General features: G+C 43.1%; 3 protein-coding genes across 3 annotated transcripts; all 3 read left to right on the top strand.

Annotated features, from left to right (window-relative positions):
* Positions 1–5,861: 5,861 nt before the first annotated feature.
* On the top strand, positions 5,862–6,244 carry PHALS_09279 (uncharacterized protein; the record flags this gene model as incomplete). The annotated part of the gene is made up of 2 exons (XM_024724750.1): positions 5,862–5,958; positions 6,033–6,244. 2 exons carry the CDS (start codon positions 5,862–5,864, stop codon positions 6,242–6,244), a joined length of 309 nt encoding a protein of 102 aa, XP_024575595.1.
* A 1,843-nt stretch (positions 6,245–8,087) lies between these two features.
* PHALS_09278 (ca2 :cation antiporter family) lies at positions 8,088–10,350 on the top strand (the record flags this gene model as incomplete). Its single annotated transcript, XM_024724749.1, has 2 exons — positions 8,088–9,923; positions 9,979–10,350. The coding sequence occupies 2 exons, from the start codon at positions 8,088–8,090 to the stop codon at positions 10,348–10,350; spliced, it is 2,208 nt and encodes a 735-aa protein (XP_024575594.1).
* A 1,975-nt stretch (positions 10,351–12,325) lies between these two features.
* PHALS_09277 (uncharacterized protein) lies at positions 12,326–12,637 on the top strand (the record flags this gene model as incomplete). Its single annotated transcript, XM_024724747.1, has 1 exon — positions 12,326–12,637. One exon carries the CDS (start codon positions 12,326–12,328, stop codon positions 12,635–12,637), a length of 312 nt encoding a protein of 103 aa, XP_024575593.1.
* Between the last annotated feature and the right edge of the window lie 2,660 nt (positions 12,638–15,297).

Genomic DNA, 15,297 nt, shown 5'->3' with positions numbered 1-15,297 from the left:
TCTAGGCGCGCGTTTATCGCCTCAGATCCTTGCAAAGCAAAGTGTTGCACGCCCTCGAGCCAAGCTGGGACATTAGCTTATTTAGCCAGTCCTGCATGCCCTGGCGAGAATAGGTGAATTGCTCCATCCTCACAAAGGGTCAGTTGTAATGACTCAGGAGTAGATTGACAACGAGTACTACCAAATGCAGCGGGGCTGCCGTAGCTCTTTCTCTTAGAGGAAGATTGGTTAAGGTCGGTGATCTTCGTTCTATACTAAGAACCAGTCTGGGTGTAGCGGATCGCGATCACTTATTCCAATCACAGCCTTGGCCAAAGGCTAATTAACTATTCCTTCAAAACGTAAACTGTATTTTTCAGTTTCATTTGCGACAAAGCCATCAATATCGAATTCTATAGTTTTTCTATCTATATAGTAAAACCTAACTCAAAGTTTAACTGCAGACTGTTCCAGCCACGTACTGACTTCTGGTTTCAGCGTAGCCACACCATCTTGTGTAACCAAAACCATTTTGTGTGACATCATCTTGTGGGACCCACGCTCTTCACACTAGGGCACGTGACACCCCGTTACAATTTTAAAGACAAATTAGCATCCCTACTACCCCCTACATTCGATCTTTTGCTCGGAACAGCTATATTGAGCCGCAGATGTAACCTCAGGTCATTCTGTGCATTGGAGTAAATAAGTGAGAGTATTATCGATGTTGTTGAGCATTATCAATATTGTCTGCCTTAGATTGGCCAAAAGCCGAGACTCTTCGAGAAAATTTACGTGTCGCATAAACATGATGGTATCCGCAAGTCGATCGACCTTCGTCGGCACTGCTCTATGAGGTAAAAGTGTCTCAATATCATATGGAATATATAGTGAGTCAGTGGAATTACCAGAAATGCAATCAGTTTTGTTCTCGTATCAGCGAAACGCTCTCCTCAAAACACATGGTCTCATTTCTTCAAGACTGCTCTTGCATCGGAGCCGCATTTAACTTAAAATAGCCTCTGTCTATGTTCATCGGAAGAGTAATCATGATCACACTGAGCAACGCGCTCTCCATTAACAAATGGAGTCTGGCCTTTTTCAAGTTTGATATTTGCTCGATAAATGCTCATAAAGATGTGCAATGCAGCCGACATGAAGAACTTGATGTGGAAAGCATTCGCCTCGACGTCTTCATCGTCCTTCGTACTTTGAAAAGTCAAAGATTTAACAGCGTTTTGCAACCGGGTTGCCGTCTACCTTTACAAAATGAAGTTTGATTTTGTGTTGATAAACGCACATAGAATGAATTCGTGCTTAACCTGGAGTTGAATCAAGAGAAACAAAACTGCTAGAATTTCTTGCTTTTTAATAAGGTCAAAGAATAAGATATTAATTTTATCTGGACTCATATTGAAAGTCTACGGTTAATTATCTCATTAGAAGCTGTTGGTGTATAGTTAACTGTCGACGTGTCCCTCGAACACCATGTTTTCTGAATTATATATTACCGACCTTCAAATGCATATGTACATATGCAACTATACCAAGTGTGACACAAATTTCGGGCAATTATAAGGTATCGTAATGAAAGCAATTATACCCAATGTGCAAGAGTTCATAGCACAAGATAACAATACTTGGCTCGATACACCATCCTTCACAATGGCGTGAGCCTCACCGGGACTCACATTCATTTCGTTTTTATGACATTATGCAAAATGCTCACCCCAGGAGGCTTTTATGCGCATCCCTAGTATCCTCGAAATACGTCACATATACCAAACGTTTGGCGGAAGCTCGTTAATCCTTTTAATTTGATGTACGGAGCAATTTCCTTTTTGCAAGTTGGCACAGAAGAGCATGCACGGTAAAGCACAAAGAGTGAATTTGCACACTGTTTTCCGACGCGAACAGTCTCAATAGCCCTCTGAGATCTGATTGAACTCCTTCGCCCCTATCTGGCGATGCAAGGTAGAGTTTTATGAACTACAGACACAGAATCACTCTGACGCTTGCCCAAACCACGTCGTGTTTACGGTTCTAAATCGTTCAAAGTCTGCTTCGGCAAGCATAGCGCGCAGGCCTTCTGTCAAACTTAGAAAAAAACGGGCGCAATAATGTCGGTCCGCAAACACTTTCTTAGAGTCAGCACTACCGTTTGAGCTTGATGCAGCAGCCGATGATAGAACTCGTACCCGAGCGGCGGATGTACTTTGGGTATTTGAAGTTGATAAATCACCTCTATGTGTACACTTTAGACTTCGGCCTTGTGTGTCGATTCATTATTGCCTTGCGACCTTCAGAGCACGATGTGGACACTGAATTGACTGGCCAGGAGACTTTACCCAACAAGGTTGGTTGCCTTTCACCAGCAAAAATGTGTTTGACCGTCGAACAATCATCTTCTTATTGACTGATGGTGCTCAATATCTTAATCGGTTATTGTACTAGTTCAATCTTACAGAAGTACACTTCTAAACTCACATACTTAAGAGTGAGGAAAACCCATCCACTTCATTAGGAACGGATTACAGCAGTGGTGTACCCGACGGCTCACGAAGCGATTGGTTACTCCTTGCTTATTGAGCAGTGTCGACAGAGGTCGAATCTTCCGCATTTGGCTATCGAAAGTTCTCAATTGTGGCGGCACGGTGGCTCAACTCGAGACTCATAACGTACGTCCAAAGATGAGATAAACCGGATCACGAATCCGCCTCTGAACTTTGTCATCGCACTGATTGGCTTAAGGTCTCCTCTGCAGCGCAAAACCTGTCACAGTTTTGATGCAGAGGAAAGCTCAGCTTTATCGGATGAAAGACGCTTCTGCCTACAAATTATTCCTTTTCGCCTGACTGGTTCATAGTTGTAGGATAGTGTTATGCTTAAGCAAGCATACATGGATCACTGGGTATGTTCGCATTAGCCCAAGGTACTAGAAGTATACCTGTGCACCCGCGAAAGGTCCAATGCAGCGCGACTACAACATGGTCTTATCGATCGTAGACACTGCATGTGTCGGCAAATTAATCCCATTCAATAATATTTATTACCTTCCAACATGTCATACTTGCCTCTGGCATAATCGTGCTGTTTTCATTTGATTTTACTTCAAACCAGAGCGTTGCGCATCCTGCGCAAAACGCTCGATCTCATCGAGATAAATCACTGATTACGCTATCCGGGCTGGAATAAGCAAGTCAATTATGACCAACACCCTCTTCTTCGTCAATAGCAAAATCACTTCGTAGCAGTGTCAAGGGCAACCAGGTGCTCACAAAACCATCCAAGGAAAAAGAAGTGCAGCTTGGAAAGGTAGTATTTATCGCGAATTATTGAGTGAGAGAGATTCCGTGCAAATTTGCGGTCTCGTTACGCAAGTGTTACCCAGGGTACATCTTTCACAATGCGATTGAAGCGATCTCTCTGGCCTTATCATAGCGAACGGTAAGCCATATTGGTTTAACCTTTTCTATGGGGCACTTTGTCTGAATATCCTTCGTTCAAACGTTTGCTGATAGCAGCGAGATAAATCATCCTGCTCAGATGGTCCACAAAGACCACATTGCTGGCGCGTCTTTTGGCAAAATAATTACAAAGTCCACATTGCTGCTGTGAGCACTCTGCCAGATCCTGCAAGGAGGCTAAAGTTTACGCTGCACACACCGAGGGTTTAGCCCGCTAAGATGGCTTACATGTGAGCCCAATATATGCTTACCAACTTATACATCTTGGGTCATCAATAGGTTGCGCTCATTCAGCCAAATGTATATTTTTCGATATGACCACTTAAAGGGGTTTCAAGTGCCTCATGCAGAACTTTGTGCTTGGGTCTTCATCATGAGAAACTGCATCAAGATGACTGTCATATGGGTCAGTGTTGTGGCAAAATTTGTGATAAGGCATAGCCGTAACTGCGTTCAATTTCTCGCTTTGATAAAGCGACATCTATGATCTCAAACTCCGTGCCTCCAAAAGCATTGTGCAATACAACCCATGACGCGTTTGACTTGTTCGCTGTACTTATCGTCTTGTCAATTGACGACTTCACCAATCTGACAAGTGCTATTTTATGGTCGAGCTACAACTATAAATTTGAGAATCGCGCACGCCAGTGCCTTATGCCGAGCCAATATATAACTTACTTCAAAGGTACATTTGGCAAAAATGGATTCCTATGGTGCCATTAGTAAGGAATGCCATGACGCCGTCGCTGTGCGCAACAACGTGTAAACTGTATAAAACCGTAACGTCTTAGAGCCAATCCTTGGTAGTTTAAACATGCATGATGCGGTCCGAACTGCTTGGACACAAGACGACTGTGCGTCGCTGACTGATTAAAAGTTCGGTGCTGCCGGATTAGCCATTCGCAGAGCATAACACATACAACAGTGACAGGGGTACTATTGTCTCAAAGAGCATTCAGAATTTCCATCAAATAGGTCAAGGGTATTGAACAAAGTGTAAAGACCATGCTGTTTTTCAACAGATAGCCAGGCCAAACCTAAATGAGATCGAATCTTAAATCAAAAATCAGGCCCGGAACGAGACAACGTTCCACACTGTCAAAATTCTTTAAATCACCCAGCATTTTAACACAATCTTTGACATGTCTCCATCGCAAAGCGCAAAAGCGTTTCCATATCCGTAATACCCGCGTATTGTCAACTGTTTGTGACGGTCTCGCTCCTTACTTAATTGCACGGTGATAATGAATCAATCAAGATTTTTCATGACTTTACAAAGCCCGGGTGATTGATACTAACAGCCAACAAACCTAGGCTATGAGCCTCACGTATCTTACCCATGAGAGGCTTGATCCAATTGATCACGACCTCCAAGAGATACAACAGAACCAGTTTTTTCTGTAGGCCGCCCTGAACTAGCTGGTTCTTGATGTTACCCCATAAGATGCTCGCTGTTCGATCTTGTCATATGCCTAATCTCTTGAGCCTTTCAACCGAGAGCGAAGGGGGTATACAAGATGCAGATATTTCATCCGCGATAGTATGTGAATACTGGGGAGCTTCTCGGCAGCAGTAAGATATCTCTTCTAATTTCGTATGGCTCGTGCCCATCGCCTCCGGCGCGCCGGGAAGTGAGTATTTCCAGCACACCATCCGGCTCTTGCGGTAAGAAAGCAGTAGTTTGCATTGAATTCGTCGCCGAATGCTTCCTCGAAAAAGAAAGTGTAACGCGGAAGGTTATTTAAATGAGAATGAGCGTCATGCTCAGGGTGCTCGACGTCATGTCTGCGAGCAGCAATCTGTTTGGGGACCCATACAGAAGAAGGTAAGCGCTACAGGGGGACCAGACGTTATTGCGTTTATACGAGTTCGTAGCGTGTGGACATAACCCGCTTACCCTGATGGCTACAGCAGACCCTTGAATGCACTTGTCAGGTGGCCCGAAACCTGCGACATATACCGCTTCAAATCTTTCACACTGAAAGCGCACGTCTGACGAGGTATTGTACGTATGTGTCCGTTCGCCACTCAAACTCCTAGCTTGGAGATCGCAATACGCACTGTGGCTACTTTGGAGCATGGCCGAACTATGGTCTTCTCGATTTCTTTTTTCCCAATGAGATCTTTTTTCAGTCCCTGCTATACGCTCGACATCAGCGATCTAGCGGCGAAAAGTATTTGCACCTATATCGGCGCCGAGGTTTATTTTGTTAAGTACGGTAAACCGCGTCTTTTACTATTTCTCAAGATTATTTCTTATCGGAGCTTATGGATATTCATAATTACCCTAAGTGCAATGTTGAATTCAAACTGGAACTGTACCAAACGCGCAAGGGCTGAGTTTAAAGGGTTACAGAACTTGCCCCGCTGCAGTTGTCTGCTTCAGTAAAGCTGGTCTAAAAAGTGGCTGAGTCAATGTTCCCATTACACCCAGTACACATATTGGGTGCGACACTTGTCGGCATTCCCGTCGGCGTTCAGTCCTCGAGCCATCCTAAGCGTTGGAGAAAAGGTTATCAAGTCAACCTGTGCTGTAAATGCCAACATTACCAGTGTTAGAATAAATTCAGACTGCGTCAATGACAGGGTGTTCTGTGTACAATGCTTTACGAGGTGCGTGTATCAAAAGGACGAGTACCGACAAGAAGTGCAAGGCTTATGGCCGCCAACCACATGTTACTGCACAAAGCAGCATTGCTCGTTATCCCAATCCGGAAGTTCATGGAGAGTCCTCAATTGGGCAATGCGACGATGCGTCGATCGCGATCTGGACAGTTGAGCGCGTAGCCCATACATGAGGGGTTTACCTTTGTATTGACACAAATGATCACTGATCCAGCACCTTCCAGACACATTATTTAAATGAAGCACGTCAATTTGAATTGAATCGTCGCAGCGACATAAATAGCTTAAGTACACCACATGGCAAGGCCAGTACGCATTGCTCATTACGGTCTAAGCCTCATATATTTGGATCGCTCTGACGTCCCAGAGGAAAGATTGTAACGCACGACGTGATCAATATTTCTACCAGTTGACCGATTCAATCGACGGTTTTGGAGCGGCAGTGTTCAAAACGCGAGCAAATTTGCGTAGTATCAGATTTCGAAACTACCACAAAGTATACCTTAACCATAAACCTTAGCTTGATCGATCTGTAAGAGCAACAACTGCATGAGGTGATAATAAAAAGATCAAGCAATGCATCCGATTTAACACGGCGAATACATAATAGATGGAATGAAGCGTGAACTCGGACTGGGAATTGCTCACATATAGACAATATAGCTTGAACGTACAGGAACTATAAGCACGTGTTCGACTTTCAGTCGACATATGGGTCATGTTTGTAGACCTTGTAGCAGAATTGCAACGTAGCGTTAATTTTACTCGAGACAAATTCTCTGCGCGGTGAAAGCTTTAGAATTCGTGCGATGATCTTTGACGTTGGAACTGGTTTCTAATATTGGAGTTGGTTTAAGGCGCCTGAGTAAAATTTTTCGCATCTGCGTGGCGATTTTGATGTCAGGTACAACGTCCGATGCGTGGCTGTGCTACGATATAAATGTAAAGCATCACACTTTTCATTGTTCGCATCAGCTTCCGCCTCTAATCGCGCTCGTGGGGTTTGCCACCATACAGTGATCAACTTTTTGTGCTTCGAGAGACAATCGTTTTGTTCCGGCGAAGCTGGAGCAGCGTTAGTGTCTGCTGGACCCTATGATTTAACGCAGCTACAGGCAAGGCTACGATCTGAGAATCTCGTTTTCGCTGCCACCCCGTCTGTCGCATGCTAATCACATTCACCACCATACAGTCTTAAAGGCCTCACGTCCATGCACGTTTCTTAGTAAGTAAGTTGCAGGTGTAATGACGTGTGTTGCAATGTTTATAACTTTTTTTACTTCTCGCATTTGAGTAAATAGAATTGAATCAACGTTTTTTCATAAAAGTCTTTCCCTTGTAATACTCGATACCCTCAGGATGAAATTCAGCGGCTTGACTCTTCCGGATCTTGTCTTTACAAACATTATCAATTCGTAAACGATTGCTGTCCTTTCTTATTCGCTTGCTAAAGTCTCAGTGACGTCGATACTTGCTTGGGAAAAGCATTGATACATTTTGTTTACGTAACAGCCTGATAGGTTTGGTGCGGAAGGCTTTATTAAAGTTCAGAATATGGACAGAATTGACAAAGATACAAATATAAAGCTTTTAACTGCCTATGTAACACCACCCAACAAGGTACTATATGGTTACCATGTTGCTGTCGTAGCAGTCACTAACATCTTGCTCCACTTTACTGATTGAAACTTCTTTTCTAACGGCTTCAATAGTGTGCCGGCATTTGCGCCGTCAGATATGCAACTATCATTCATAATAAAGAATTAATTAGATTGTAATGCTGCAAATAATCCTTAACTTCATGTGTGTCTGCATCTTTTGCAAAGGCCAGACAATCTGATATGAGCAGCGCCGAGCACTTTTCATTTAATCATTCCCTTCTCTCACCACATGAAACTTGAAATTTGTATCGGTGTCGTCCTCAGTCGATAATAACTGACGTGAGCTTTCCTCCGTACGTTCGCCTCATTCCATATTCGCGGCCCAACTGGACTAACGGCTCAAATATTCATCTCCATGCTCGAGCTGTTGCGACCGCTGGTGTCGCTGATACTATTACTCAATGCTGTGTTCTTAGGCATAGCTGCTGCACTCGACGGTGACGACTCGACAGTTGTGGACGCTCCACTATACGACTGTTCGGGCCCGTCCAGCACAAGCGACAGCTTCATTGACTATGATCATATGGTGCACTGTACACCGATGCTTCAAAGCTCGCCCGTGCTGGCCAAGGCCACACTTGTACTGTGTTTAATACTGCTCTTGTACCTGCTGAGCTCTACGGCCGACGAATTTTTCTGTCCAGTACTGCAAGCAATTGTCGAGAAGTACCGTATTCCACCGCATGTGGCGGGCGTGACTTTCCTGAGCTTCGGAAATGGGTCACCCGATGTCTTCTCCAACATTGCGGCATTCGCGACAGCAACGCCTTCAATTGGTGTAACGGCTATCCTTGGAGGTGGACTGCTTGTGACGACAGTTATCACAGCATGTGTTGGACTAGTGTCGGATGGCCAGGAACAGTTGATACCGCGCACGTACCTGCGAGACGTTATATTCTACTTCATTGCTGTGTTTTATTTTGGACTGGTATTCTTTGATGGCCAAGTGGGACTGTTTGAGGCATTAGGCTTTCTTTGTATCTACTTAGTATACGTGCTGGTGGTGTTCTTAGACCGGTATTTGGCCGTCGGATGCTCTCCGTCAAGAGTGCATGCGGATTCCATCTACACTGTGCTGGATGACGAAGATGATTCGCACTATTTAGTACCATCTCCCGCTAGTGGAGCACCCTTGATGGGCAGCCCGAGAATGATTCAGGTTCGAGTGGAGCAACAGACTCGCCGGCCGTACTTGAAAAGCCAGACAATCCCAGTGTATGATACATTTCATCGTTTCCATATTTTTTCAGACTCGGAGCAATCGGAACCGTCTCCGCGCTTTCTGGATCGAATACTTTATCGTAAAAGCTCTGTGCCGACGCCAAGATCAAAACCTCATATCAGTGATGTGCTTGAAAGGCTTGGTCGAGATGAAAGTCTTTCTTTGTTGGAAGTCACTGATGTTCATCTTAAACGGCCATCGTCAATGTGCGTTGGATCGATGCAAGAGTCACTGCAACGAATTAGGCGACAGAGACGACGTCGTAATTCAACGTGGAAGTCGTTGGAACTTAGTGCGCAATATGGTGCATCAGCAAAACGCTGGACTCGTGGGTATCACGCCCTGAGCGACATCGTCGAGTCTATTCCTTCTGTTGAGTTAGGAGAAGCTGACGCAAGTTTGGAAAATGCTTCAGATTCATCAAACGAGGAGGCTTTTGACAAAAAAGCTGAAGAGATCGTACAAACAGCAGACAATAAGCAAGATAGCTTTGGTGCTTTAAGCCGTGTGAAGGAATTTTCAATGTGGGGGATACGACATATCGTTGAAGCAGGACAATGTCTTTGTTGGGCCTTTACACAATTTATTTGGAGCCCATTCGAAGTCTTCACTGTATTCGTGCGACGACTTACAATTCCTCTTGTGGATGAAGACACTTGGGATAAAAACCTTGTGGTCGTGTGCCCACCTTTTGCCATGCTCCTGTTTGGCGTGTCGGTATTTTCTTTCAGCATTGAAGACCCTAATTTCCTTATGACAATCGTCGTGGTAGGTGGTACCGTCAGTGCTTTCATCGAGTACTCAACTTCATCACTCACCCCACCAGAAGGCTGGCAATTGGCACTTTTAATTTGCATGGCGTTCGGCATGTCTGTCATTTGGATCATGAACATTGCAAATGAAGTGCTTGCCGTGTTAGAGACTTTGGGTACATTGTTTGGAATCTCGAGCTCTGTATTAGGAGTTTCGGTAAGTCTTCAAACTTACGAAGTAATAATAAATCTAATTGTGAATTGAGTGGCAGGTTTTAGCGTGGGGCAATTCCATCGGGGATCTTGTCTCAAATATGGCAATCGCGCGCGATGGCTTTCCTACGATGGCATTTGCAGGCTGCTTTGCCGGACCAATGTTTAATTTGCTCGTTGGCATTGGATTATCGCTGACAATCGCCATTACTTCGCGCGGTCCTCTTTCAATGAACAAGCCTTCACCTTTGGTATACTTGGGCTTCGGGTACCTATTATTGAGTTTATTGCTAAATATTGGAATCGTATCCTGGGACGGATTTCGATATCGTCCACGGCTGTGCTACACCTTGCTGGCATTTTATGCATCTTTTGCAGTCTTCTCCATACTAGTTGTGATGAATTATCCAGAGAAATACCTCAGCAAGTAATTTGCAATGTGAAAACTTGTGCAACTTAATCCAAGATCGTACCATTGAATAAATTTATAAGCATCACTTTTCCTTTCAAAGTAGGTAAGAACAGCTATACTGAACACTCCAATCATTGTGTTGTTATCAATCATCATTCGTGTTGGTCTCATTGCGAAACGTTGAAAGTAATGTTTGAACTTTTTCAGTAGGTAGGCTGCGAGCATTAAGAGGCAAAGAGCCACGATGATTTGTTAAAATCCTATATTTTTTTTATGTCCCAACATTAATGAACTTTTGCTGTAAGATTCCATGGTTTAACTCGACCTCAATGATAATTTACTAATGGATTCACTCATGGTATCTAGGAGGAGTTCTTGAGCTCACTTTAGCTTCGGCTCATTCAAGTTTGACCAACATTACGTTTCCGAAAGTGCCTACCTGAGAAGTGCAGAGAATCGATTGGAATCTGCCGCGGCTGTGAGATAGCTATCTATCTCTGCCAAATCCACCTTCTCAGATGTCTGGTTAAGATATGATATCAGATTCATCGTGTATTATTGGATTTGCTCAGCCTATCGCGTAGCAAGCAGGGATCATTGTACCTCTCTCAGATCCCTTGACAATACCTTCTCGTCAATACAATGTTCGTTCTTTCATCCATCAGCCGTGACAAGTGCAAATGATGTCCATCAAGCAGCACGTGCATCAAGCTCGAATTCTCTGGAGGACAGCTCTTCGCCGAACTGATGAGTTTTCAATTCTGTCGAGATATGCACCAAGACGGGCAGCTGGAAGACTTGCTCAATCCGTATTCGAATTTTTGTAGCACATTACCAAACCTGTCTAACTTCATTGAAGCTAACCTGGAAAATTAGGTATCGCGATAAAATTTACTGCTGCGTGACCTGATGTGATTCTCTGTACATGAAAAGTAAAGTGGCATGTCATCAGAGTCTCTGCTAAGTGCGATTATATATCGGATAGATATTGAAGGCGCTCTTTATCATTTAGGTTAAGCCCGGAAATTTGGAAGGGTTATTAAAGCTAAGTTGGAAGGCTGAGATATTTGCATAGCATTCATGTCATCGCTAATACTATTGATTGAGGCAATCCGACTTTGATGAGCTTTTAAAATCGAGGCCAGCTTGCTGAGATTCGCTATCAATGTTGAGAAAAGTATTTTAAGGTAAGGTTAAAGTTAATGCATTACTTATCAGAACGGCTTGAGATGTGTAACAATTTGACATACTCTGATCATACTTGTTCGAGAGCTTTCTGGGTTCCAACTCATAGATACACACGTCCGGATAGACTTTGATTGAGTTTAGTAAAAAAGCTTGACGTTGCTCGAGCTAGTCAAATCCATATTTGCATTATAATAATTCGACATGAAAATGACCTGAGCGAACTCGTCTATCTGCACGTTTGCGAGCCTAATTCTGGCTAATCTTACAACCGGCTTTTGCAGAGACGAAAATTTTTTGAAAATTTTTCACAATTGATCGAATTCTGGACACGGCGACAAAGACCACCGCACCCATGTTGCCCGCCAAGTCCATTGAAAGGCCAAACACAAAGTCCATACTTGACCTGGCTTATAATAAACACAAGGTCTTGATCGACGCTAAAGAGCTACTTGCAAGCAATCATAGTCACTGTGTTTAGACTGTTGACTGCAAGCAGATCGTTATTGTTCCAATGCGATGATACACCTGATTCTTCTTTTGTATTTGATAAAGCACCAAGACTGACCGTTACTTCAAGTATCAGGGACCGAGAGTAGGACTAACATCAACGCTTGCTTAAATGACTGGCTTTCTCCCAGTAGTAGGGACTACAAAATACAAAGTTTAACACGTGTCAAGGGTTATGTAGAATCTTATCGAATATAGTACAGGTACTCGCTTAATCCCGATTCCTGGCGTCTCGTTGCTCGTTGTTTTAAACATGAAAATGAACTATGGGGACTACATCATTGTGAGCCACGCCGCAAATGTTAAAGCTGATAAGTACAACTCGGAAGAATTATCATACATGGTTTCGACTTCATTCCAAAGCAACCATTATTAAAGAAGGTGTGTCCAGATATGTGGCCGCAAATATGTTCTTTGACGTCGTCGATGAAGAGGACAAATTACATGGCATGGGCAAAAGTTCACGGTCTTTGAGATATGAAATATGGTTGATATGCCAAAGTTCGTTTGTACTAACAGCCGACGGAACTCGTCCTCGCATGGTAGTGGCTTCTTCTGACGTTGATGACCGAGGCGCTCTCGGCAGATTAATGAAGCTTGGGCAGAGATAGATTGTATTGATGATCTCGATTATGATCGTAGAACCTGCAATAAGTGCGTCTTAAGGAGCCTAACAGTAAGACCAACCATCCCGAGGACAAAATATGCGCTTTATCAGAGACAGTGTAAAAAATAGACTTAGTAATGGCAAGGGCATAAATATGGAGTCTGGTATATCTAATAATTCTCTCACATCGTTCGTGATAAGCAACACGATATGAATGCCACGCTGAAAGGAGTGGGTGTGAAAAGATATAGGCTTACAAGGTCTGAATTAAGAGTAAGGAGGCTGAATGTATCGGCGTTAATTAACGGGCTCGTCAACTCTGTCTATACGTTAGTAATAACGGGGATCGTGGAATCGACTATACACGTTCGAAATGTCGTCACACCATTAACTGCGATAGTCAGGAATGAAACATATCAATGAAAGTGGCCGTCAGAAATTGCATTGGGAAGGTTGATTATGAGAACTGCTTTTTCCGTCAAAAGAGTCCGAGGAATAGATGAGACCGACGAAGCCGCCATCGGGAAATGCTCGTCCTTCCGCTCTACGAATTCATTTTTCTATGCTGCATGAGTTTCATAAAGAAGTTTTCTCCACCAGTGGGGTGGTTTGGAGGATTTTCTTGGTCCTCTGGGAGCTTCCTAGGGCAAATCACGTGCAACCTCATGTGGTCTTCTAGCATAGAACTCTAGTACTCTCCGCCCGCATATCTAAAGCTCTACGACGCGCCCCCGTCTCTCCATTTTCATCAAGACTATTTCATACTCGTTGAAATGATCGTTGAAGCTCTGACCGTACTCAAATTGACGTTTACCATGAAGACAGCCTGCAGCTGTAACACTATCCTTAAAGTAAGCACATTATTTGCGCAAAAGCCTCTTTTTTCCCGTATAAGGAGCAGAAGTATCAAGATGACCTGTACATGATACATTTCCACTCACATAACGATAGGCTCAATCTTGCCTGAAGTTAGTTCGGAGATTTTAGTAATTAGAAGATGAATGACGACTGCAATCTATGAGGCTATCTGAGGCCGATATCAAAGGTGTTTGTTGGACGGCTGACGAGCTAATCCAGTTAAAATGCCCTGATGATCACATAATCGACGATTGTGTGATCATCATGTTTTACTCAGAATTAATAGAGGATACTGAAGTTCGAATTTCAAATAGGCTTATAGATGACTATCCTCTTAAAGACGAAGCAGAATCCTCATAGGCTATCTCGAAAATGCTATGATGTCGTCGATATAAGGAAGGATGATTCTTAGTGGTTATCGAGCTAGTCCATGTCATCTAGAAGTCGTCATTATGAGTGCATGTTCGAGTGCACTTCTAAGCTGGCGATAAACTCTTGTGATCCGTTTCCGGATTAAAATATAGCTTGACATTTTGCAGCTGATAACTTACTTGTTGGTTCCGAGTGAGGACTTAATGACTAGAGCTACCTAGGTAGAGTGACGAAGTAGACGCTACTGAGCAAAAAGTATGTTTTGCAAACTCGATCAGAATAAAAAAGATTTGCTCTCATTCAACTTCGATCTTTGCATTACTCAGAGAAGGACGGCAGAAAGTCGAGAAGAAAAGCAGCAATCCAAGATTTAGAACCCTCGATATCTTCGATCAAATCCGTAGATTCTTCCAATAGAGCTTCCTCAATTCAGAGTCAAGAGAAGGGTGCCTTGCGAGAAGTCATCACCACCATCAACGTCTCCAGTTTAAAGCGATATTCCTGCGGTGGTCCGTTGCCGGTGTTAGCGATAAAAGCTATCAAAAAATCCATACAATAATCCCTGACGCAATCGATCTTGCATTGGCACTCACTTCATAGTCTTCCGTGATTATGTTTACGACAAACTGGGCGTCAAATTCTTTAAAATCTGTTGATCTGACAATCGATTCCTATAGCTGACTTTAAATCCGTATTTTGCTGTGGGACAAAGAGTGACAGTCTGGCTATGGTGAAAATAAATTCATTTTTGGATTCAAATTTCAAGACATTTTCAACGAAAGCATCTTGCGTTAATGAAGAAAGTAACCTAGCAGAATCATCAAACTTTAGGCAATTAATTTGTATCCTACTTCATCTGACATTGACACTCGACAGCTAGATCAAAGCGCAATTGAGTATCAGCGACGGAGCTTTGAGGCAAATATGGCGATGCATACTATTAAACCTTTTCACAATCGCTATCATAAACGAAAAAAAGCATTCGGGTACATCGTCTTCGTGGTGAATGCTGAGCAAATACTCATGTCAGCGCGAGCCCAAGCTTTGCTTTGCAATGCTTGTTTGTTTATAAGCTTGGGATTCTATAGGAGCTTTCCAATTACTGACTGACAACCCATCTGTACCACGTACATTCCAATGTCGTGTTGTCTTTCATTGTGACTATCCTTAAAAAGACTTTCAGCTTTGTAAACGACGCTCTAGTAAAAAACACATAATTTTCAAAATTGGATTTTTATCAAGAGAGAATAAAAAAAATGCCCCAGCTTTTGCCATATATAAAAAGAATATCCCAGCTTTTCAAAAAATAAAAAAATACCTCAGCACGTAAATTATCACCGGGGAGCCGTAATGTTACACAACAGAAGATGTATTGTATTAGGAATGAATTAACATAATTTAACAAAATACCCCACAATAACAAAGTATACATTG

This window comes from Plasmopara halstedii (assembly GCF_900000015.1).
Source record: "Plasmopara halstedii genome assembly, contig: Scaffold_410, whole genome shotgun sequence".
Lineage (NCBI taxonomy): Eukaryota > Oomycota > Peronosporomycetes > Peronosporales > Peronosporaceae > Plasmopara > Plasmopara halstedii.
Note: the sequence above shows the minus strand (reverse complement) of the source record. Positions and strands in the feature narration are given on the sequence as shown.